The 22,803-nt window shown below is 47.3% G+C and overlaps 1 protein-coding gene across 2 annotated transcripts; it reads left to right on the forward strand.

Moving 5' to 3' along the window:
* Positions 1 to 15: 15 nt before the first annotated feature.
* PPP1R7 (protein phosphatase 1 regulatory subunit 7) lies at positions 16 to 16,152 on the forward strand. Of its 2 annotated transcripts, XM_042024592.1 has the most exons (11): positions 16 to 117; positions 769 to 846; positions 1,014 to 1,136; positions 5,268 to 5,323; positions 6,267 to 6,332; positions 6,996 to 7,126; positions 8,016 to 8,178; positions 11,231 to 11,347; positions 12,627 to 12,731; positions 13,583 to 13,669; positions 15,772 to 16,152. In XM_042024592.1, exons 2-11 carry the CDS (start codon positions 804 to 806, stop codon positions 15,946 to 15,948), a joined length of 1,068 nt encoding a protein of 355 aa, XP_041880526.1. In that variant the 5' UTR covers positions 16 to 117; positions 769 to 803; the 3' UTR covers positions 15,949 to 16,152. The 2 variants fall into 2 exon arrangements, with proteins under 2 accessions (XP_041880526.1, XP_041880525.1); XM_042024591.1 differs by lacking the exon at positions 769 to 846 and having other exon boundaries at positions 19 to 117.
* Positions 16,153 to 22,803: the final 6,651 nt, after the last annotated feature.

Below are 22,803 nucleotides of genomic sequence, written 5' to 3' on the forward strand. Positions count from 1 at the left end.
GCAGCGCTGGGCTCTGATTGGCTGCGGCGGCGGCGGAGGCAGTTTCCGGAAGGGGCGGTGGGAGGAGGAGCGATATGGCGGCGGAGAGCGGAGCGGGGCCGCAGGAGATGATGGAGGGTGAGAGCCCGCCGGGGCTGCTGCCGAAGCTGCGGGGGTCGGGGCGGCGCGGCGGGGCCGGCTGCTCGAGCGCCGCCGCCGCCGGGCGGTGCGGCTGCCAGCTGCGCGCCGGGGGGGGGACTCGTGGGCCGTCCGCGGTCGTGCAGCCCCCGTGTGTCCAGCCCCAGGGCCACTGCCCAGAGGGCCAGGCCCTGTCGTGTGTGTTATCGCGGCATGGCGTGATGTCCCGGGGCTCCATGTGCTAGCGGGAGAAGGAGTGGGGTTGTGGAGATGGCCGTGACGTAAAAAGTAAAGATAAGAAGAAAGAAACCTTCTGGATGGCGCTGGTTTTCCTTAGTCCCCTGGTGAAACGAGAGCAAATACTGAGGGGGGGCTAGCGTGGAGCTTTTTTTGGTCCAGGCCCAGGGTGGCCACCGGAGCTGTGGCTCGGTAAACGTGAAGGGATCTGGCAGGTTGTTCTGGGGAGCCGGTTGCTTTATTCTGCGAGGATTTTTTTATTGATGCCTTCACTTCTTCGTGTCATTGGTACTATTGTACATGATACTGGGGTTTTTTTCCCTAAAAGCTCTTAAAATGTAATAGTTCTAACTCCATCTCCGTAATCTTTGGAATTGCACTTCATTGATCTAAGAAATTTCCTTTTTCCTCCAGTCTTCTTCCCAGATTGTTGGTTTTAGGAAGATGTGATGGGAGGAAAAAGTGCATCCAAAATCAAAGTAGAAACAAGGGGTAAGAGGCCTTTTATTTAAGACTAAACCTTTCATTTAGTTAACTTAGGATTTCTACTAACTGCGTAGTCGTTTATGTGACTCCTGGTTATTATATCTGCTTGCTACTCCTCCCCTCTGCCCCGCTGCTGGAAATAGCCTAATTCTGCTGTTCTGTGTCTTGTGCAGTTGATAAGCGGATCGAGTCGGAGGAGTCGGGAGACGAGGAGGGGAGGAAGCAGGCGGTTCGCTTGGTGACAGAGCTCAGCCAGCAGAGCCTGAGGGATGAGCAGAACGGCGAGAACTCCGCAGGTACCGTGTCAGCCTCAACCACCACCTCCAGGAGTCCCTCGTGTGCACAGCCTGCATCAGTCCCTTGTGCTCCTTGTGGCTGCATGCTAGTTATCCACGGGAATCTGCCCCACAGCAATCTTCTTGAAGTTTCAATAAATTGTAGTGGTATTGCTGGAATAAAGTTGGCTGCTTTTTATGGAACCACTAATATTAGACCTTTGATTTTTTTTTTTTTTTTTTTTTCTTATTTGTTTACCCGTCCATGTTTCCATTTGGAATATTTAATGTCAAAATGCAAACCATCTTTATTCATATTTTTCTTTTAGGGAAATTTAGAAACTTTATGTGGAAAGATGCTGGAAATTTTCATTAGAAGTAATCACGAGGAGCTTTTCGTAATTCTACCTTAGTTTATGTAGCTTTTTGCCTAAAGAATTACCAGGTTCCTTTGGAAAGCAACAAAAACTGTTTCTAGATGGATTGAAGGAATCTGTCCATTTTATTTTTTTAAATTTAAACGTTCTAAGATGTATCAAAATTATATCTTTGAATCCTCTCGGCTTTAAACTTTTCCTACTGATCTTACTGTTTGTATTAGGACATGGGGTAGAAGTACTGACAGACTTTTTTAAGCCTGTGAATATTTGATGGAAGGGCTTTCAGTGGCTTGCATGGAACTTGTCAGAGCAGATCCATTTCTGCAGACCCTGTGTGGTGATTTGACCCGAGCTTTTGGTGCAATCTAAAGTGTAACATCATTCTTCTGACGGAGATGTCCATGTGACTGTTATTGGTCTGGTACTGGAAGGGAAAGAATGAAACAAATTTTAGTTCTTTTTGTTGATGCATCTGTGGTGGATCCCTCCTCATCTTAACCTTGCCCATTGGGATTTGTCAAAGTATTTTTCAAACTAGTAAATTGTTACTAGAATTTCAAATCTCATCACTAAATGCGATCTATATAGGTCTAATTTGTTGCTGATAACTGAAACTCCCTAAATATTCATAAAGAAATGCTCTTCCATAGGCAGGTCATGGCTGTGCATCCCAAGCACTATATAATTGATAAAACCATGCAGATCAGACAGAGCTTTCCTTTGCATGCCTGGAATCCTGAGTGTTTGCTCAGCTGGCGTGATCTAGCTGTGTGTTGGAGGTTATATTTTGCACATTGTTCCCCTGGGAATTCTATGAAAGGAAGTACAGAAGTGATGTACTTTTACTCAAGTGGGAGCAAGAAAAACGCATTCAGATTCGTTTGCTGAATTACATTTGTGTACTGTTTAATATAATGACTGTATTGTTACTTTTTCCAAACTGTAAGCATTCAGAAAACTAGGGCAGGAACCAAGCAGAGGAATAATTTTCGAACATTTGAGATAGCTTCCGCAGCCAGCTTTGAGTTTCTCAGCTGAAAGGAAAATGAAGAGTTTTCCACATAAGATCTTAAGTAGAAAGAGCTTGAACAGCTGAAATTTCCAATTCATCATTTAGCTAATTCTCTGAGGAATAGAGCCTCTGGTTAGAAAGCTTATAACTGAGCTATTTTTAATATTCTTCATGCATATGCACTTAAAAAGTGTAGTTAGGCTTTTTGTTGATTGAAATGCTTGTGGTACTGGGAACTTACGTAACTCGGTAATGACTGTTCCTGCTGTGGAATTTGGGTTTTCTGAATGGTGGAATTTTTTTTTTCTACCTCTGCAAAGGCATGTGGCTTGCAAGGCATAGGTTACACAAAAATTCAATTATGAAACTTCACTGCCATGGTGATGGTTTTTTCCCCTTGGGAAACATGCAGTGTTGAGAAGTGTGGAGTAAAGCAATTTGTAAGGGAAATTGCAGTCCTGGCTGTAAAGTGCTGGTAGGAGGGTCAGTTTAGAGTTTTTATATCCAGTCAGTTCATAAATAAAATTATATATAAATGCCTGTAAATTTACTAGAACCATTTTTCTCTTATTTTTCTTTTCTTTTTCTGTTCTTTGAGAAAAAATATATTTTAACATTTTCATATCGATACTGATTTACAGCTGATAGCGGGTACACATCTCACTCAGGCTTCTATGTGCTTTATACACAGCACATAGACTTCATGACAGTTGGCTTTATTACACAACAGCAGTGCTTATGTGTTCAGTTTTAAATTTCTTTTATTTTAGTGAATTCGATATGTATCCTGTGGGATTTGGTTTTGCACTGTTGGATTTGAGTGCTGTTATCCACGCTGGCTATCATGAGTGGTCTTTCAAAGCCATGTGTCAGAATTAAGAGGAGCTACCCTTTGACAGGCCCCAGAACAGAGTATTTAACACATTACCTAAATCAAATGTTTATAAATTCGAATACTCAACCTTGCTAGCCAAACAAAGAATTTTTTTTACTTGAATGGGTTTTTTTATTGAAGATTTTTTTTTTACTAAGTGTATGATTGGCTTTTCTGTTGGACAACTTTAAAATCTCAAAGAACTTGAAACTCAAAAAGTTCCTTTACTGTGAACACTAAATCACTGCCAGTATGACTCAATGCAAGGGGCATAATGCGGATTTTTTTCATGTGATGTCTCAAATAACTGTTGTTCCAAACTTGGGCACTGTTCCTGTGGGCTGTAAATTCAGCAAGACTGCTTGTTTGGCTTGGAGCACTTCCCACTGACAGTCTTTGCACCCAAGAAACAGGTCAAAGAGGTGCAGCCTTGATAGCAGCAGGGTAGGGTATCCCACTCCCTTGCTGAAGTGCATAGCTCCTGGTCTGGAACTAAAATAAGAAAATACAAGCATTGCCCACTGCTAATTGCTGACAGGCACATGTATGTGTGTCAGTTTTGGTGGCATTTCTGTTTTCCCAAGCCTACGAGCTCATTTTGCATTCCTAAAATATAATTTGTTTCCTGCTAATTTGTGCTATTTAAAAAAAAAAAAATTAAAATATGAGATTGCTGTTTCAGTCTTAATTTCTGTGAATCAGTTTAGTGAGTCTCTTTCCTGTTTAAATGCCCAGGCAAGAGCAACAGCCCAAATGCAGGAAGGTCAGTGATGATTTGTGGACCACCAAACCCTTGGAGTTGGATGGTAGCATTAAAAATGGTGATGCTGGTACTGTTTGTGCCTATGCTACTGCTTACAAGGCCAAGCATTAGTAGGAGAAGCACTCATTAAATAGGAATACTTGGCATTTTACAGGGATGTTGTAACCTTGCTGGGCTGTGGAAATAGTCACTGCTACTGGGTTAAGGGAATGAGCTTGCATACATGCAGGAGTTAGTGCAAAGCCTTTGGGATGTGACTGTAATTAAAGTTGCTTGGATTTTTGGTAGTACATTCAGAAGCTCTGCACATGAAGTAAAAAAAGCTTGCATGTTGTACGTCAATTTTGCAAAGCTGAATTAGACTTTGTTTTCTTTCAGAAATTGATGCAACCAGCACACCATCTCCAACAAACGGGAATTGGCATGAATTATTCAGCATGAATTCTCCAGTAAATTTCCCTCCCTCATGTACTGTGGTAGAAGCACAGCAAATGCTGGGGTGTCTTCCAGAGCTATAAAAGCATTTCCCAAGAAAATTCATGCAGTGGGATAAGCAGTGTTGTCTGGCATAGCAGAGAGTTCAGCCAAACAAAGGAAGGGAGATCCATGCAGAAGTGTTCACATAAGGTGGCAGTGCTGATAAAAAAAAGCCTGAAGGCTGGGATTGTTGAGATGCTTGGTCATCCCTGGTCATCTCACTAGACAGTTAAGATTCCTTCTTGGCAGGGTTTTATTATGTTGTCAGAGGAGCACAGACACTTTGGATGATGTGTCTTCAGAGGGATGATGGCCCTAGGTGTGAAGGAAAGGCATCCCACCCAGTCTTGAGCCAACAGTTTTCAGCAACCACACAGGCAGGTCAGGCAAGGTGCTGGTCTGTGTGTCTTTTGCATCTGAGCATGAAATTCTGCTTTAAGAAAGTTTTTTTTTCCGTAACTGGCTGTCACATTGAAAACCAAGTAGGTGAAGTGTGGTTTTAATGAAGCAGAATGTCTGAACTGTGCATCTCATATGTTTCTTCTCCTGAGGAGCATTTGCTCTCTTGGTCTCCCTGGATGCCAGCTGTTACCTTGCCTTTAGCTACGTGGTACAGAAGTTCATAATGGATTTGCTTCTCCTGCAGGAGAAGCGGAGACACCAGTGGACATGGAGACTATTAGCCTGGACCCAGAAGCTGAGGTAAAGGCAGATTTTTGTCCTTACGGGCTTTATACGGCAGGAAGCAAAGGTAGGCAAAGGCAAGTATTGAAACCTGGTTAAAAGATCTAATTCTTCTGAAGGTGCTGGCTGCTGTGATCCTCCCCAGAACTGATTCAGAGCTTTTAGACTAGAAGTAGAGGTGTTTTATTCTTGATCACTAGCTGAAACATTTTGTTAGTACTTTAGAATTTTAAATCAAGCGTCGAGGCGCTGAAAGTGTGTCTGTGCTGCAAGAGGTATTGCTACAAGCTTCAGAGAGTATGTTCAATGAGCTGTTTGCTGCTGTGAGCCCTGTGATTTGGAACAGGCACGGTGACTTACCCAGCCCAGAGCCTTGGCATTGGCAACCTCATGAGCCCCTAAGGGGCACAGTGTTTGAGCTGGATGGGAAAGTGCTCTGTTTCTCTTTGACTTGCAAAACTGGAGCATCTGGGGCTGAACAGCACAGATAGGAAGTGCCTCAGCTGATTGCCAGTGCAGAATTAACGTTCACAGAACCACTGGTTGTTCAAACTGTCAGTGGTTCCTGCTCATCTGAGGCCTGGAACTGGCAACTGGTGTTCCAGTTAAGCCCTAGCAAAGTAGGTAAGAGAATTTTATGCAAAACTTTATTTATGCAAGAATTTTTCCATCTCAATACATTTCTGAAGATTTCTAATTTTGGCAATGCTCAGAGACTTGGGAAAGGGCTGTTGCCTTTTCACAGGTACTGCATTTGCAGTTGACAAGCTTAGGCCGTGTGCCTCACCTGTGGTGGTAAAATCATGTGCCAAACCCATTTTGCAAATGCTCTTTGAAGGGAAGTTTTAATGAGCTACACGTTTTGTAAGACTGTAATTTCCTTAGAACAAAGTACCAGTTTGATCTTTAAAGACCAAATTTGTTTTGAAACAACTGCTAAATCCCTCCATTTCTCTTTAAGGATGTTGACTTGAATCATTTCCGAATTGGGAAGATTGAAGGATTTGAGGTGCTCAAGAAAGTGAAGGTAACAGTTCTAGGGAATAGAGAATGCCTCTTGGAACTAAGGGTTTTGTGGATCTAACCTATAAGAGGACAGATACAGAGCCCCTTTTTGGCTGAGATTTAGTGAGTTCACTTCCTTTTTAGCTGAAGAAGGTAGTGTTCACCTATTTGTCAAATAGTAATAAAAATCCTGGGATTTTGCAGGTTTGTTTTGGAAATGGATGAGAGACAATGCATCAGGGCACATCCTGAGGGACATCCTGGACTAACATAGCAGACCGAACCTAGAATAATGTGGATGGGAAAGGATCTCTGGAGGTGTCCAGTAAAACCCTCAAAGCAGGCCCAGTTAGAACATGTTGCTTAAGGCCGCCTCAGTTAAGCTTTTGAGTATTTCCAAGGACAGAGATTATGTACCCTCTCTGGGCTGCTGTTAGTGTCTGACTATTGTGGTTGAAAGATTTCCTTCTGTAGAATTGGAGTAAACCAAGAAAAGATTGTATTAAAAAAAAAAACAGACCAAAAAAACCCCAACAAACCACCAACAACCAAACAAATTCCCAGTAAAACTTCATGGGGAAACCCTCACACACACACACCTCTTTGTCTGGAAGCCTAAAGGCATTACATGCAATCCTTCATATCCATTTTCCTGTTTCTTTTTAAACTTTTCCTCAACAATTAGACCCTATGTCTCCGTCAGAATTTGATCAAGCGCATTGAAAACCTGGAGCAATTGCAGACCTTGCGGGAGCTGGATCTCTATGACAATCAAATTCGGAAGATTGAGAACTTGGAGTCTCTGGCAGAACTTGAGTGAGTCCAGGGGAATCACCAGGATTAGGTTGGGGGTGGTTTGCTACTCACTGTGTTACTCATGCTGCACTTATTCCAGTGTTTATCACCCAAGCCTCTCTCAGAATTTGTTTTGGTGCTCTGTGAAGGATAATAATGTCTATTCTCTATTGATATTTAACCTGTGCAGTAAACTGGTTTCATTATCCATAAGCTGCCCAGGAACAGGCAGCTGGAAATGAAACCTGTGCTATGTAAGGCACTGAGAATGGCAGCTGGTTGCAGCTTGTGTGGGAGCTCTGAGGCCCCCTTTGCTGTTGCAGCCAGAGCTCTGTGTAACAGGTTTTTATTCCTGCAAAAATGACAAGAGATTTCAGGTAAGGTTATGATTTTTTTTTTAAGAGTGTTATGGAAGGAGTAAGTACCCTTCCAAGTTTCTGAGTTTCTGGCATTTGCCTGGGATCACTCTGGAGATGCATTACAAAACTCTTCCCATTGGGGCGAGGACTGGCCTACTTTCCACAATCACAACTGCTTCCTGCCCAGGGGAGGCCTTGACATGGTCCTGTCAAAAGCAGATCTTGCAGGCAAGTACCTTCAACAAGGTAAATGCAGATTGGCTTCCTCCCACAGTGGCAGCTCCATGGCTGGGCAAAATAATGCCTGTCTTCTGCATGTGGCAGATGATTTTTTTTTTTTTTTTTTTTGCTAACACACTACAGAAGTACTTTGAAAGTTGTATTTGTTGTATTTTCTGATAAAAATACATGACACTCGTGACTTTAGCTTCAAGGCCTAGCAAAGGCTTGATCTCTGCAGACAGTGAGATTCCCCACCAATTTACAAGTGCCCTTTTCAGAATCATCCATGCCTGGTGGACTGATGACACCTCTGGTTTGTTTTACCTCAGGATCCTGGACATCTCCTTTAATGTTCTGCGACACATTGAAGGACTAGATCGGCTTACCCAACTTAAAAAACTCTTCCTTGTCAACAACAAAATCAGCAAAATTGAGAATTTGAGCAACTTGCAGATGCTACAGATGTTAGAGTTGGGATCCAACCGAATTCGGGTAGGTTTGAGATGTTAGCTGGAGAGTTTTGAGCTCTTTGGCGTGAGATTGGCATTTTCTGAAAGTGCCCTGCATTGATTTGATTTGCAGTTTTGTTGGTTTTTTACTGTTCCAGTCACTCACTGTGCTTATTGCTGTGCATGCTGGAGCCTTTCATTATGCATTAGTGTCTGGCTACTAAATCACCGTTTGTGAACTTCTGTCTTGAATGAACTCGTGGATCCCTTGTGTGTTTCCTTTTGCAGGTGATGGTTGCTTCCTGCTAGAGCCAAGCCTATCAAAACTAGCAATTGTTTTCTCTTACCTTTCTACAGACTGGTGCTGAGGCAATGAAAACCTATTGAATGCAAAATGAGTTTAATTTGCAGGTGTAATTGGCAGCCAGCTATGGCAGTCAGTCTTGTTTAGGAAAAAGGTTTTCTTGAGGCTTTGCTCTGAAATGGCTTTAAAAACTAAAACTTGGTACTGTACTGCTGATTGCTTTTGGGTTTTATTGTGCAGTTTGGGACTTTTTTCCATTTAAAATCTGTGCCACTTACAGGAGAGCAGTTCTGAGTAGTCTCTCCTGTCCCTAAGGTGTGATTCTCTGTATTTGCTCAGTTCATAAGAGAACTGGTCAGACAGATGACACAAAACATGCAAAATAACCTTTTTTTTTCTTTAAGCTTTTAAAATTACATGCTCTTTAGAAAATACTCATGAAAGATGAGGGCATTTCAATCAGTGTGGTGTAAGTTGGTGAGAATTTACTTGTTATGCTGAAAGAAGAGTTTAGGAAAAGATCTGTCCTTTTTATTTCAGGACTTGTGGAAGAACACTTGTCTTTGTAGAAAAGAAGGAAACTTCAGCTATTAAAAACAGCCCTCTAAGGCAGAAATGTGTGCTGCTTTTTTTGAAGAGGAAAAATTTTGGTTTTCTCCTAAAGCTAGAGTGGACTGAATTGTTTTCCAGGAATTTCGGCTTTGGAAATGAAATTATTTGAGGGAATAAATCTAGAGTGTGAGAACATAAGCCAGGCCAGATGAGGGATTAGGAACCTTAGAGTTCACACAGGATGGGGGAAAAGGAGTTATGGAGAGAAGCACTTGGCTTTTTTCAGAAGCGGGACAGGCTCAGCACACTGATCCTTACATTACAAAAGCTGGGTTAAGCAAAGCTGTACTGTATTCTGTATCTAAGCATCATTATCTTCTGGAAAAAAAAGAAATCCAGCTAGAATTCTGAGCTGATACTTAGGCAGTACATGGTCAATAATGTTGTCAAGCCAAGGAATATCTTTTTAACAATGAGGTTAGATTTATTTTGTGTGTATTTTCTCAGTGTTGAGCCTGAGCGTATTAACAGAACAAACAAAAAAACCCTGGAACTGTCACTGTGTGGGTAACACAAGCTTCTTAAATTGCCTTATTTTGAATGATTTTTTTTCTGTTTGTCTGTTAATTCTATTCTGACTTCTTCAAACAGCAGTGCTCCATGCTTCTAGTTGCTCTGCTGGAGTGAGTAACCTGTGACTTGGCTTGGCACAAAGAAATCTCATGCTGTCTGGGGGCACCTAGAACTCCTGTGCTAGCTTTTTCTTGGAGTAGGGTGGCTTGGCTGTGTGCTTTACAGGTGGGCATATCCTTAACTCTCTAGGGTACAAGCCTGTGGACTCCTCAGGCAGTGTTCTTGGCTCTGAGGTGCCTGTTTGACTGCTTCCCTGTGCATGGAAGCTGCTGCAGTAGAGCTGTTCTTGCCTACTCTGCTGCACACTCAAACCTCTCAGAGTACCCTTATCTTGGAATCCCTCATGACTTAGCACTTTCTGTTCTGTTTCTTCTGAATGAATGGTGGGGAGCAGAACTTTGTGCTTGAGCTGACATATTTAATGCTTTTTTCCTGAAGTTGGACTGAGGCAACTAAAATGTAAGCACTTCTTTGCTTGTTCCTTAAGTTTTTGTTCCCTCATGTCCATCTGTTCCGTTCCTCTCCCTGTCCTGAGTCATCAGTATTTCCTCCTCAGGGCTGGAGAAGCTGCCAATGAGCAACAAATCTATTCTTTTTCTTGCAAGGTCAAAACAGGGCTAAGTCCATAGGCTAGAAGGGGGGTGAATGCAAATTTGAGTTGATTAACACTGTATGTTCAGTCTTTTGGCAGTTGTGGGATAGAGGCTGAAAAGATTCTTACCTTTCCTGAGTGTCCATCATCTTCTTCTTCCTCCTCATGTTATTACTTGCACAGGTAAACACACACACACAGAGTAATCCAAGTGGTGCTAGGACTCAGCAGCCTGGCTCACCAGCACTACTGCTTTGAAACTTTGGCAGGCAAGAAGCATGTGGAAAAGAAAAGCTGAGATGTCACAACCCACCTGAGCACAGACACACAGCTCTGGGTGTGCCTGTGTCCATATTATTGTTTCACTTCGAGCTGAAGTCTGGTTGTAAAATCCTTGTGGCTTTTAACAGCATCTTGGGTTTTTAATTCAGAGGCTTTTCCCTGCAAAATAAAAGTGTTTCCTTTTGTTTGCAGGAGGCTTTTGTAATCCTACCCTTTTCCCTTTTTTTTTTCATTTTTTGTTCATGCTTTCTCCCTTCCTTTGTAATATCCTTGCTGCTTCACAGAGATCCTTATTTTCTCTTACTGAAGGCTCAGCTCAGACTAAACTGGTACAGTGTCTGTACTCTCCCAGCTGCATGTGTATTTAAAAAGTGCACATCACTCAGACTGGTGTGGGTGTGTTCTGCCAGACTCGTGACTGTATGGCCAGTACTTAAATCTATTAACACATACACCTGTGAGACAGTTAACTTTGCTTATGGCAGAGAAGCTGAACAACCTGCCTCTGTGTTACGCAGTCACTGATGTGCAGGATTAAATTTACAAATTGTGCTTTTTCTTCCCAGATTCTCTTTCCATTCACAAGTGACAGATTTTTCTTGCTTCACTAATGAGTATCTTCTACCCAGGATACACCACAAGGTTATAACGTGGCTACAAAATGACAGCCACAGCTGCCTGGTGCAGTTTTGCATCGCTGCAATAACACTGTCTCCTCTGCTCATTTCACAGGCAATTGAAAACATCGACACCTTGGCCAATCTTGACAGTCTGTTCCTTGGAAAGAATAAAATCACCAAGCTCCAGAACTTGGATGCGCTGACAAACCTGACTGTGCTCAGTATACAGGTATTGGTTGTGTTCTGAAAAGCCTTGGTGACATGAACCACCCTGTGATTTAGGAGCAGCTCTTCTGAATCACCAGAATGGTTTGGGTGGGAAGGAACCTTAAGGCTCATCCCATTCCAGCCCCTGCCATGGGCAGGGACACCTTTTGCTAGCCCAGGCCGCTCCAAGCCCTGTCCAACCTGGCCTTGGACACTTCCAGGGGTTCAGGAGCAGCCACAGATGCTCTGGGCACCCTGTGCCAGGGCCTCACCTCCCTCACAGGGAAGAATTTCTTCCTAACATCTGATTTAAACCTGCCTTCCTTCAGCTTAAGGCCATTCCCCCTTGTCCTACCACTACATACCCTTGTGAAAAGTCCCTCTTCAGCCTTCTTGTAAGTCCCCATTAGCAGATCTGCAGTGTTAGGGTCAAACTCCTGTGCTGGAAGGAAATGTGATCTTCTTTGTGTTGGTTTTTTTTCATCCTTTCATGCTACTTGAGTTTGACAGACACTGATAAAATTATAAAACATTTGATTTTCATGGAAGAAAGAACAGGAAATGGGTGTTATTCCCCATTTCCTTCCTGAAACACTGTTTCCTAATGTATTACAATAACATGGAAAGTGTTACATCAGGGAGTCCCTACAATGACAGTGGCTCAGTGTCACTGCCTTCTTATTGAAGAGGCAAGAAATGTGAACAAGCCTGTGCTAAGTGCAGTCTGTCCTTAATGAGCTTTTGAAAAGCTTCTTCCTTTTTAAAAGGTGGAATAAAAATTACTCAGCTGATTTCTTTCACCAAGTCTCCTTCTTATCCATATGACAATGCTTGTGCATGCTAGTATCTCTTAAAGCTGTTGGCAGGACACACTGACTACATGCTGTGGTACCTGTATGCACCATTATTCCATAGGACATAAAGAATTAGCTACAGCAGGGTGCAGTGGAATTCAGGTGCTGTAACTTCCCCTCTGACCTTCCCATTTATAAAGACCTACAGAATGAATGCTGTTCTTGCACAGGCCTGTTGTTCGTAAAGACACCAAGCAGAAAACTTTCAGGCTGCAACTTCTGATGGGAAGGTCAGAGTCTGATTCTTCCTGGAGACTGGGACTCCCATGGAACTTCCTCATGCATCAGTGGTGCAGAGATCAAACAGCTGAGTTCACAAGATCAGTGTGGGCCCAAGCAGACTATTTTCCCTTCCCAGCCATTCTTTAGAGAAATGGATTTCCCCCAGTGAGTCCCCTGGGTTTGAGTTTGTTTGGAGTGGTGCTAAACAGCCTGCTACACTTCCAGAATAACCGTCTGACCAAGATTGAGGGGCTGCAGAGCTTGGTGAATTTGCGGGAGTTGTACATCAGCCACAACGGCATCGAAGTCATCGAGGGACTGGAGAACAATGTGAGCAGGCTTTTGCTGACTCTGCTACACAATTGCTGCCCTAAGCTGCTTGTGCTGGTGGTTTTTCTAGAGGTTTTTGTTCCTCGGTTTCCCCAGTTACATGTGGGTTCCTGAGTCTCTTGAGAGACCACAAATATCCAAGTGTTTGTTAGATGTTAAAATATCTCGTGTGAGTAAAGCTCTTCCAGATATTCTGGAGTAGAATTATTTTCATGACGTGGGGAAGGGAAGCCCAAGATGTGGCTGAAGCAGTAGCCTGGCTGATGTTCAGCCAGGGGAAGACACAGCTGGCTGGCTGCTGCAGCCTTTCAGATAACCATGAGTGCTTTTCTATAGGAAAAAACTGGAGCTGGGAGTGAGAGAGGCCAGCCATGGCATGCAGCTTGCCTTCCTGTCAGTGTACATGTCCAGCTTTCTGGATGGGATGGATTTCGTGGAAGCCTGTATCATTTTCATTCTCACTCAGCAAAAGTTTTTCTAAAACTGTTGAGTTTCCTGCTGCTAAGAGTTTGTTCCACTCTGCTGCTCAAGGGGACACTTGGGATCTGATTTTTAATCCTCCTCTTAACGTACTTTGAGGAAAGCTCACTTTATAGGAGCCCTTGGCTGGCAGTTGCCATCCAGCAGGTAACTGCCTTCATTTTTGTCACATGGCTTCTGTGGGGGTCAGTAGCCCAGCTGAATTGAAAACAATCTTCCTTGTTGGATATAGGCAGTAAGAGTTGAGCTGAATGTGAGCAGCTGGCAATAATGTGTCTGCTCCTGACAGTTTCCAACTCTGGGCCTGAAAAAAGTGGCACAGGGAAGATGAAGGGGAATCTGATCTATATTTTTGTGTTTGCTTTGTCTAGAACAAACTCACAATGCTGGACATTGCATCCAACAGAATTAAGAAGATTGAGAATATCAGCCACCTAACAGAGCTGCAGGAGTTCTGGGTAAGCACAGGCCAGAGCTGTTCCCCAAAATGTCTGTCCAACAGTGAGGGAAACCCTTCTGATGGGGAGCATGTACACCTGTGGGCCTTGGAGTGAACTCCTCTAGTTCTGCTGATCAGCTTTAAGAGCTTGACAGTCTGCATGGATAGAGTGTGTGGTGGTTTTCCCTAGGGAAAGGGCAAAGCTTAAAAATGTCTTTCTGAGCTTTGCTGAGCAGTAAGAAGCCCGTGTCTGCCTAGGAAATGGGCCCTGCCTTCACACTCAGGTTGGTTATGAAACAGCCCCACATGTCCTATTTCTGCAACCCCTCTTTCTGTAAGTGAGCATGACAGTAACAGGGGAAGCACAGAGCTTGTGCAGAGCAGAGTTGGTATGTTTATGGTGTTACAAATGTGAAGAAAACGAAGCCATCTTCTGGTTCCATTCCTATGAGGAGGATAACAGCTTAGGGTTGCTTCTGTTCCTGAATTGCTGAGCTCTTTGGCTTTCCTAAGTCAGGTCAGGAAATTCACAGAGATACCCTGTCCTGAAGCATCAGCACCATGCCGTGTTTGGGAGCTGTGTACACATCTGCTCACCTGAAAAAATGGAGGAGCAGCAGCAGGTGTTGATGAGCTGGTATGTGCTGCAGATCTTGGAGAGTTTCTGCATTCAAGCCTGAGAAAAAGAGTTGTGCTGTATAATGTCTGTCATTTGGATTTAAACTCTTGGGCAGATGCTGAGAGAAAAGGAGTGGAAAGCAGCTTCAAATGAAACCCAGCTGGAGTCTGGAGTCCAGGCTCCTTAGATCGTTTTCCTCATCTTGCAGTGTGGCTTAGGAGACAGCTGGTGGTGTTACCTGTCCATGCCTGTCTGTAAGGACCCTTCACTGAGAAGCCTGTTTAACATGACACCTTTTGGGCAGTAGAAGTGAGGCAGTGCAGTGTGGCTGCTGTGGGGCCTGTCCTGATCCTGGGCAATTTCCTCCTGTCTTTCTCTTTGCTGTTGCTCTGTTTACAGGAGGTGTCTGCACTGGTTGCACTTGTACTGAAGGGACAGGCCAGATCTGAACTTGGCTGGATTCCTTTGCAAAAACACCAGTGTGGTTAGAGTCCTTTGTCACAGCAGAACACTGGCCAAAATCTGTTTGCTGAGCACAGAAAATGCCCTCCTATATTTGTTCAACACTATGTTTAAAAAACCTCACTTGTTTGAAAAGGAGCAGGGCAGAATTTTCAGTGGAAACCAGTGTTGTATCTCCCAATTTATGGGTTTTTTTCACTGACTGCACATAAAAATGTCCTTTAACTCCTTAAGTAAGCAGAATTCAAATCCTAGACACTGTGATAGTCTTCTAGCAGTTTCCCAGTGGAGGGACTGAGACATCTGAAGGTTGAGAGGCTTGCTAAAGTAACATTGTGATGAGCTGTAAGCAGAATGAGACAATCCAATGAGGTTTTTTATCTTTTATTTGAAGGTGGCATTGCTACAGTGACTGTCTCAGGGTTGCCTTGCAGCTTTGCTTCCTTGTTGGACAGCTGAAGCACTTATTCTTTTGTGTGGAATTGCTGAGCCAACAATGAGGCAGGAGAAGAACCCAAATCAGAGAGCTTGGCATTTCCTCTGGAGCGTAGAAGGGAAATTTATGTAGAGGAGAGAGGAAAATGTTGCTTTTCTTGTCGGTTTGGGACTTTTTTTTAATGTTTCCTGGGAAGTCATAAAAGCAAAGATGGATGTCACAGTGGAAATAAATAATGATATAAAGATTTCCAGCCCATAAATGCACAGTGGAGTGGGAGATGGTGTAGACACTGGCCTGCTGCCTTGCAGGGTCTTTCCTAGCCTGGTGGTTAGACTGGATCTGCTGTCTGAAGGGTGGAGCATCTGACCAGCAGCCAGGACAGCGTGGGGGAGCTGGGTTTAGTACGGAGGCCTGGGATGTGAGACAGGAAAGCTCATCTCAGAGGTTCCAGGGGCAGAAGGATCTTGTAGACAAGGTGTTCATGAGCGTGAAGCCTGTGCAGCCCTGGTAGCAGTGATGCAGCACCATGACTGCTTTCCTGCCAGCCAGGCCTGGCTTGGGGCTGCCTGTGGGTGTGACCATGCCTGTGTGTGCTCTGCAGATGAATGACAACCTCGTTGAGAGCTGGAGCGACCTGGATGAGCTGAAAGGAGCCAAGAATTTGGAGACTGTATACCTGGAGCGAAACCCCTTGCAGAAGGACCCCCAGTACCGGCGCAAAATCATGCTGGCCCTCCCCACTGTCCGGCAGATCGATGCCACATTCGTTCGATTCTGAGCCTCTTGCTGCCCTCTCTCTCCTGCCCTCCTCCAAGAAATGTCCCAGCAGGGTTTTTTATCCACTCACCACTCCCCAGGTCTTCAGTACACTGACACACACAGGGCAAATAGTCAATAAAAAGCACTGAAACCAGATCTCGTGTACAATGCACTCATTGTTTTTGAAATGTTGTTATTATTATTATTAAATCTTAACACAAGAGCCTTCACTGTGCCTGTGTTTTTTATTTTATGGGGAAGTTTTACCAGAAGGTGTTTGCAGCCACTTGCTGACCAGTGTTGACTCTGTGACACATGTTCAGAATAGGAATGTCCTTGCAAATGCCACATCCAGGCTCAAGAGTGGTTTGTAAAAATGGAAAAAGATCTGATGAAGATTCCCAGCCAGGTTAGTTTCCAGGTACTAGTCAGTGCTAAACAGCTGGTGGTAGGACATGGGGCTGCAGGCAGAGTAGCCTTTTTGTACTCATGTTTTTAAACACAGCTCCAAGCTCCTGAGAGCATTGGGGACAAACTGGTATTAATATATTAATGGTGGGCAAGGTAAGGGTTTGGAAGCACTTTGTTGCAGACAGTGTTTGCCATCAGAAAGTATGAATCACATCCTGCTTCCACTGAAGATGGCAGTGTGGCATTGCTGTCCCTCTGCACCTGTGTTTGATCTGGGCAATTGAACTGCGTCTCTCCAGCAGCTGAAAAACTCCTGGAAGCACTTGCCCTCTGCTGCTGTGTTTGTCCAACAGGCACGTCACCAGTCCAGGGGAGCAAGGAAAACACAGGAGGAGTTCTTGCAAATTTGCTGTTGCTGGTAGTTTGATTCATTCTGAGCTGACATGGGTTTGAATCTTAGGAAGAGGGGGATGAATTCCTTCTTCAGCTGGAGACCAGGAATATTAAGCAGGACAGTGTGGCCCTGTAAAGATTTTAGTTCCCTTTTGTGGGCCGTGTTACATTTGCTCACTGGCAGCTCTGCTGTGGATTGTGCTGCTGCTGGAGGTGGGGTGGTGACTGGGCTTGACTGGGGAACCTGCACCCCACCATGCCACTGAACTGGGAATGGGGGGAGATGAGCTGCTTTGAGTGCCCAAAGGTGCCATGAACTCTCCCTGGGGACTGTAAAAGCAGGATCTCAGTCACTCTGTGGCCCTTGGTGCTGTACCCCCACACTGTTCCTGGGCTGGTGGCACGTCCCTTGACTGGCAGGCAAAACACAGCTGGGATTTTACCCAGAGCTGCAAAAACCAACACAAACTGTTTTGTTGTAGGTGTGAGGTGAACACAGTGCTTAAATCTTCCCTGGTGCCCCAAAATCCTTGTGCCTTGGCTGGGCACCAGCCCCTCCAGGGTGCAAGGGGGACCTGGTCCCCCTCACTGCCTCTCCCTGAGTCCCACTGAACCCTCTTTGCTCAGGGCCACACAGGGCTCCACCTCCAGCTCAAACAAAGGCAGGGCCTCCTCCAGGCTGCTTGGAGGAAGGTATTTCTAAATGGGGAAGATGCCTGCACACCCATCCACCCTCCTCCTCCTCCTGTCCCCAGACTCTGCCCCTCCTACACAGGGAGCCTGGCCATCAACAGGAGCAACAGGGTGGCACTTCCCGCTCTCTCCCCACTGGAGGAGAAGCAGCCTTAGGGTGGGAGGACCCCTCTGCCCTGCACCTGCTGGCACTCAGATCCAGCTCTGTGGGAGGAACAAGCAGGGCAAGGGCCTGGGCAGCAGGTATGAGGGTAAAAGCTGCCGGTTTGGGGCTCGTGTTGGGAGCTGCAGGAGAGGGGCAGGATGCAACAGACCCCAGTGCCTTCATCCAGATTCTCAAACTGTGCCTGGCCTTGTGGCTGATTCCCCACCACGCTCCCTCCCCAGCTCCACCATGGGGCTCAGAGGTGCCTGTTGGGCTGTTGTGGGGGTTGGAGGTTTTTGTTGCTGTCTGCCAGGGGTGAGAACCAGATGTTGCCCCAAAGGAGCGCTGCTGCATTGCTCTGGAGAGCTGGGGCTGCATTGCCTCCTCAGCAGAGATACGTGTCCACATGCTCCAGGTGTCATAAGGACTTCTCTGTGTGATGGATGGGTTTTTGTGGGGTAGATCATCCCAGAGCTTTTCAGGACACAAATATTTTTCCTTAGGGAGATTCTGTGCTTGGCACATGTCACCCGAGCCTTCCTGACTGGTCTGACCGGGGCTTTGGGAAGTTACAGGACCCAAACCAAGCAAAATTCAATGCTGACATGCAACCCTCTTGACTTGGTAGGAGTTGCAAAGGGTGTAAACGAAGCTGGAATTTGGCTCAAGTTTGGGGGCTTGGCTGAAAGTGCCCGAGAAGCTGAGCTGCTGGAAAAGAATTGGGTGAAGGTCAGCACCTGTGCCCCTGTGCCCAGCTCAGCAGAGCTCTGCCCCAATTCCCCAGCACAGTCCTGGTGTTCCAGCTCCCAAGCATGACTGCACGTTCGCTGCAATCCCAGGTGTGTTGTCATCTTTTGGTGCAGGTCTCTTACAGCTGCTCTGTGTGCTCACCAAGTGCCTGGTTGGTGGTCACACTGTGGTGGCAGGGCCACCTTCCCAGGAGGGGCTTGGCCTTTCTGAGGACCCCAGCTGGGGACATTCTGAGTGGTGCAATAATGAGAAGCTCAGGCTCTTCGTGGCACATTTCCCTCTCTTCATGGCCCAAGAATATTTTATCCCCACACTGATCCATCCTTACTGTAGGAACAGGAGGCCCAGCCTGTTCCCTTGCTTTGAGGAGTGGGTCTCTGATGTTTTTAGGTGAAGTTAGCAGATGTCTCTCTCCTGCTTCATTGGTGCCCAGAAGAAGCTCTTGTGTCAGAAGAGCTGGTGTTGGTTGTCAATGGCTTCTGCAAAGAGATGCTTTGCCCACCTTGATTTTAGCCAGGAGCAGCTTGGGGAAGCTGAGGCTGTTTGGTGTTTCTTTTCGCTGCCTCTCTTGAAAGTAATGATGAAAAGCCACCTCATTTCTGAGGAACAACCTGGTATTATTAAAAAGGCCAAATGAGGGGGTTTTAGACTGGATGTTATGAAAAGGTTCTTCCTCCAAATAGTGGCTGGGCAGTGGAACAGGCTCCCTAGGCCAGTGGTCATGGCCCTAAGCCTGCCAGAACTCGAGCATTTGGACAACACTCTCAGGTGCAGGGTGGGATTCTTGGGGTTCTCATTATCCTGTGCAAGACCAGGACCTGATCTTCAATGATCCTCCCAAGTCCCTTCCAGCCATAATGAGGGACACATGCAGATTCCCAGGCTCCTTTTTTCAGGTGGTGGATGCATTGGAAGAGCTGTTTCTCTTCACTGCATGTGCAATGTTCTCCCTGTCTGCCACTCATGCTGTGACACTCTCCTGCTCTCCCACCTCTTTCACTGCAGGCATCTTTTTATCTCCTTATTCACCTCCCATGTGTGAGAGATTCCCGTCTGCTCAGCTTCTCGAGGTGTTTCCAGTTCCAAAACTGAGCTCAGTTTGCTCGGTCTTTTAGATGTGAACTGCTTGGGCATGGACTGGACCCAGCTGCTGGTGTGGAGAAGGAGTCTCTGACCTTTCCATCACCAGATCATGCTTTCTGGTGGACACACCTTCGAGCTGGGTAACCCCAAAGAAAAGTCCTTACCTACAGTGACAGAGAAAAGATGCAAGAGGAGGTTGTTCCACAACATGTATTTGGCTGAGGTGGTGGAGGAGAGGGACACTCAGAGGGGTCCTAGGTGGTGAGGTGACAGGAGAACTCTGCACCAGACCACTGACCACTGATGTCTCCTTGCTTTCCCCCTGAAAACATTCCTGATGATCGGTAGAGTGGACACCAAGTCTCCCCAGATGTGAGCACCAGCACTGCCAGGAGGGGTGGTGAGGCTGTGCAGTGTCCATGAGCCATGGACACCAGTGGGTCTGCTCCTCAGCACCAGGAGGAAGGAAGGGGCACAAAGGTCTGCCATGAAACAGAGGAGCTGCACGGATGACCCCCACTGCAGCCTGGTGGGGCAGGATGGTGGCAGTGGGTGAGGAGGCCATGGAAATGCCCCAGGTGGGTGGTCACAGCCCGTTTCCCCTGCAGCCAAGCTGCCTTGGGGAATCACTGTGCTCCTCACCCCACACCCCCAGCCCAGCCACACAGCCTGGACAAGAGGAGCATGGCCAATGTCTTCAGCAGCAGCTGCATGAGGATAGGTGAGGGAAAAAGGCTTGGCTTGGAGTTCAGCTCCTTTCCATCCTGGAGAGGAGGTTGGGGCAGGAGAGGGTCTGCTGGGTTGAGGAGTGTAGGAAAAGCCCCAGTGCTCCATGGCTGGAGCTGGCAGGTGGTCCATGCATCAGGTTCAGAGGGCACTGGACCCCCAGGCCCTGGCAGGCACCATCCTACTGATCCTACTCAGGTGCTCCAGCCCTTCCCTTTCACGAGACAGGTGCAGTCCTCAGTCCTGTTAATAAACTCTCCCTGCTTCCTGTGTTAGGAACACCCAAACAAAGTGGTTGGAGCCCTTTCCAGAGCAAGCACGTCCTTCCCTCAGCTCCTTGTCTCACTCACAAGACAACACCCAGCCCCACAAGAGCACCAAGTCCTGTAGGAGAGAGACATGCAGGACAGAGATGGCTTTGGGTTCCATCATGAGATCCCTTTCCTTGCCTCAGACTTTGTCCTGGTGTGGGAAATAATGCCCCGGGAGCTGAGCTGGAAGCAGGACAGCTGTGAGAACAGTGACTTGCAGGAGAGATCTGCTGCCATCCATAGGACCTGGAGGAAGGAATTTCAGGACAAGCTTCAATCTGCTGGGATACACACACAAAAGGTACCCGGGGATCTGACTCCAGCTTTCCATCCCCCTGCGGTAAATGCAGCCTTCATCTGTGGCTTGTGGGGTCCAGGGGAGGATATGCCCTGCCACGGGGGCCTCTCTCAGGAGGGCAGCCAGGGCTTGCAGGGGTGCAATGTGTTTGTGCTCATCTCCTGGGTCAGCTCTACCAGGCTGATCCACACCAGTGACCAGCACGGAGTCACCCCAGTGCCACCCACAGGCACCTGTACGAGTGCCAGCATTCTCTTTTCTCCCCACAGCACATGACTCGTCTGGAGAAGAAGGTGGTGCCCTATCTGCTGCTGAGTACACCCTGGAGCCTGCACTGCTGCTGTGCCCAGGAGCTCCAGCTCTGGGTGCCCTGCAGGTGAGGGGCTGCGGTGCCCAAGCTTGCAGGGGAAGGGGAACAGTACCCCAGTGCTCCTGGGTGTCCCAGTCTGCATGACTGGCTGGGTTTCTGTGGGGCTCCGATGGGGTTTGCAGCCTCCTTGCTTCCCAGGGGACCCAGCGATCCCCAGTCACCACTCTTGTCCCATGGAGAGCTCTGGGGTCCCACTTCATTTTGCTTCTGAACTTCTCCTCCAGAGCCCCATCCCTTCTTTCACTGGCTTCTGAAAAGCAGGTTCCTGGGCATTTGGGCAGGGCTAAAGGAGGGGGGATGGTGCTGCTGCCATCATGGGCAAGGAGCACTGTGGCAGGGGGACAGTCCCATCAGAGAGTGGGAGCCTTCACATGGCCACAGGGCAGCTGGGGCTGAGGGCAGTGCCAACCGACTGTGGGCTAACTGGTCCCAGTCTGGGACCACCATCAGTCCTTTTGTCCCACCTAAGTAAGCAAGAAGAGGGCTCTGTGAACCAGATAAGCCCTTCTTTCCCTGGGGCTGCTCTGGATGCATTCCTGGAATCAGTGCCTGGGATCTCCACTCACAACTCTGACGTGGCTCCTGCAGGTTTGTTGGCTACCCCAGAAACTACCTGAGCTTTCTGGGGATCTGCAATGAGGAGCTGAGTGCCGGGTGGGAGAGGCCCTATGCTGGTGTGTGCTGTGGGAATGCCTTCCCACCCTCGGGGTCTGATCTCTGTGTGCCAGCAGGCTGAGGGCCCTGCTCTCCCCACAGTGCAGCCCAAGTGGATGCTCCATGGTGCAGGAGCTGCTGGTCATCATGGTGGGGAAGCAGATCATCAACAACGTGCAGGAGGTGGCCGTCCTGTGAGCACACCATGGCTTGCCAGGGCCATCACGCGTCCCTGAGCTCACACAGGATGCCAAGGGCACGTTCAGCAGCAGAGGACGTGGTGGCCCTTCTTTTTTTCCTCCAGGAAGCTGAAGTGCTCGTGGCATAAGTGTAAGCTCCTCTCAGCCAAGGCAGGAGAGGAGCGGGAGTCGGCCCTGGTGGAGCAGGCACCCTGGGTTATGGGCCAGCAGCTGCTGGGGCTCAAAGGGCTGCTTGATGAGTGCCTGGAGACAGGTAGGGACTGGCCTTGGGCTGGGGAGTGCTGAGAGGCACTGGGAGAGAGAAGGCTGGTGTGGAGAGGCAGGAACTGCAGGAGTTCCCCAGAGGAAGGAGCTTTCACCGTGAGCAGCCTGCAGGTGCTGGAGGGAGAAGGGCTGCCCCGCTCCCCACAGGATCAGGCTGCGAGATGCTGCAGTTGATGCTGTCATCTCAGTCTGTCCCTCCCCACTCCTCTTCCTCCTCTTTCTCCTAGTCCTGCAGTTTGGCTTCATCACCATCTTCGTGGCAGCCTGTCCCCTGGCATCCCTCTTCACCCTGCTCAACAACTGTGTGATCTGCCTGGACCCCCACAAGCGCATCTGTGACTACCGGCGGCCTGTGGCTGAGCAGGCACAGGGCATTGGCATCTGGTTGTCCACCCTGGAGGCCACCACTCACCTGGCCATCATCAGCAACGTGCGCTGGGCGGGTGGCCAGGGGTGAGGGGGCTGCAGGTGGAGTAAGGGAACTGGGGGAACTCGTCTGGGTGTTGCAGGATGCAGCGTGACGAGGGGAGCTGCAGTGCTGGGGGTGGGTCTGCCTGCGCAGAAGATGCAGCTCCA

This window comes from Corvus kubaryi, unplaced genomic scaffold, assembly GCF_017639235.1.
Source record: "Corvus kubaryi isolate FWS band 111438036 unplaced genomic scaffold, C.kubaryi_AGA036_p1.0 37264, whole genome shotgun sequence".
NCBI classification, from domain to species: domain Eukaryota; kingdom Metazoa; phylum Chordata; class Aves; order Passeriformes; family Corvidae; genus Corvus; species Corvus kubaryi.